The 2,329-nt window shown below is 46.6% G+C and overlaps 1 protein-coding gene across 1 annotated transcript; it reads left to right on the forward strand.

Moving 5' to 3' along the window:
* Positions 1 to 517: 517 nt before the first annotated feature.
* LOC149071719 (importin subunit alpha-3-like) lies at positions 518 to 1,744 on the forward strand. The gene has a single exon (XM_089248001.1). The coding sequence runs from the start codon at positions 518 to 520 to the stop codon at positions 1,742 to 1,744; it is 1,227 nt and encodes a 408-aa protein (XP_089104127.1).
* The last annotated feature ends 585 nt before the right edge of the window (positions 1,745 to 2,329 follow it).

Here is a 2,329-nt window from a genome sequence, read left to right on the forward strand (position 1 = left end):
TTATTTACCTTTGGCATCATTTGGAGACTATATTATCTTACCTTTGGCATCATTTGGAGACTATATTGTCTTACCTTGGGCATCATTTGGGACAATTGACTCATCTTTGGTGCCATTTTGATGACCTTTGACATCATTTTGGCGACCATCGACTTACCTTCCACACCATTTGGTGATCATCGACTTAGTTTGGACATCATTCGGTGACTATTGACTTAATTTTAGCGAAAATTGACGATTTAACCGTATGTAGGACAACAATTTCCCGTATTTGTCTAACGGAAATATCGATTTCAAGTATTCCGCAAGAACAAATATTTTAAGAAAAATCATCTTATTGAGTCATTTCCCATTTAACAGTTTTTCTCGGAACTCCATTCTCACGTCCGTTTCAAAGGCTTTAAATTTCCATCGGCAACTAATTTTAGAAGGAGATTCGGCTGATTTAATGTCAAAATCAAGCGGGACTTATTGTGATAGTTAATTGAGTGGTTTCAAAAGAGTTATTTTCAAGCCAATGTCCTTGCAGAATATGGAAGGCGAGTCCACACAAAAAGATAATCCCCAAACGGAAGTAAACGCTCACGACGGTGGCGCGAACAATAACGACCAAGAACTGCTATTATCAGCTGTGCGAGTGTTAAGAAAAATACTGTGCGTAACAAGTGAATCGCCGTCACTGCATGATGTGGTGGCACGCCCAGACCTCATCGCAGTACTTACTGACTGCCTGAAGACAAACAGCAACTCTCTACAGCTCGAAGCGGCCTGGGCTCTGACAAACATCGCGGCCGGAAAGGCGGCCCTAATTCGAACGATCGTTAAAGCAGGCACCGTCCCCATACTGGTGAAACTGCTAGAGTCAAGCGACTACGCCATCTGTGAACAGTCCGCGTGGGCTTTAGCGAACATCCTAGGAAGCGGACGGGAATTCAGAGATCCAATTGTCGAGCTTGGCATCATTCCAAGACTGTTGTCTTTCGTCCAGCCGCATGTCCCGTGGACGTTACTACGCGAAGTCACCCGGGCCGTAGCGAACCTGTGCCGATACACCAACGCGAAATCATCCACGTCGACGATATTCTCCAGCATCGTCCCAGTGATCAGCAATCTCGTCCACCACCCGGACGACGAAGTCCTCACCAACGTTATGTGGACTTTCACTTACCTCGTGCGCGACGTCGAGGCAGTCGCTCGCATGATAAGTCACAACGGCCACACCATCCGCTGCCTGGTCAACATGTTGAACCGCGGCAGTCCCAGCGTCCAGGAGGCCGTCCTGACGGTGATGCTGGTCGTCGCCAACAAGAACAGCCAGTGCGTCCAATCCCTGCTGGACTCCGGCCTGCTCGAAGCGCTGCCGGAACTGCTCTCGTGTCAGAGACCTGCCACCGTCAAGTGCACCTTGAGGCTGCTGTCCGCGGTCACGGCCAGGAACGTGCGTCACAACCACGCAGTGATGGACCACAAACTCCTGGTGTCGTTCATCGGACTGCACCTGAACAGCCACAAGCCGGATGTCGCCAAGGAAGCCATGGGGATCGTGAGGAACCTCGCATTCATAGGTGGGGGTTCCCTCGCAAAACTGATTAATCTAGTTGGGTACGGGGTGATACGATCACTCAACCGCATGAACGCACTGCCACCGGCCGACAACTCGACCGCCCCCGAGAATCCCCAGCAACGTGACAACCACCGAATTCCGTCGAAGAGATCGCGATCAGCGAGCGGATTAACTGATTAATCATTTATATATATATATACATAAAATCCTAATTGTTAAATCGATATACATCGTGATTATTTTCATCGAGAGGATTCATTTTATCGATTGAGCCATAATTGTTTTGTGGATGGCGTTCTATGAGTGGGAATTTATAAATGTCTATTGTTCTACGCCATCTTGATTTTGACAACCGGGGGGCGGGGTTACAGGAGACTATCCGTTTCGACATCTCGAACAGGAAGAAACACACCGTGTGATTCTCCAGGAGTGTGAATGGCTTGCTTATCTCAAGAAATTCAGTCATCCTTATATGAGATAAGCGCTTATCACAAGCACAAACTACTGTCTTTTTTGTAAACGTCGTCTAATAAAAACGACTTTTTATCAGTCTTTTTTTCTCCTCTCCTATTGTATATTCTCTGAATGATCCTCGACATTTTGATTATTTTTTCTTCTTATACTCTCCCATGAATATCTATATTATTATTATGTATCCTTATCAGTGTATTTGAGTGTGGGGGGAAAGGAGGGGGGGGGAGCATTTTTTTGCGATCAATGGCCGAAGGTGTGTGTGTGTATTTTATCTAACAAAAGCTATGGGCA

The sequence above is a fragment of the Pholcus phalangioides genome, unplaced genomic scaffold (genome assembly GCF_987345545.1).
Source record: "Pholcus phalangioides strain wild (caught in Gottingen) unplaced genomic scaffold, Ppha-v1.0 ptg000018l_1, whole genome shotgun sequence".
In the NCBI taxonomy this organism is placed as follows: Eukaryota; Metazoa; Arthropoda; class Arachnida; order Araneae; family Pholcidae; genus Pholcus; species Pholcus phalangioides.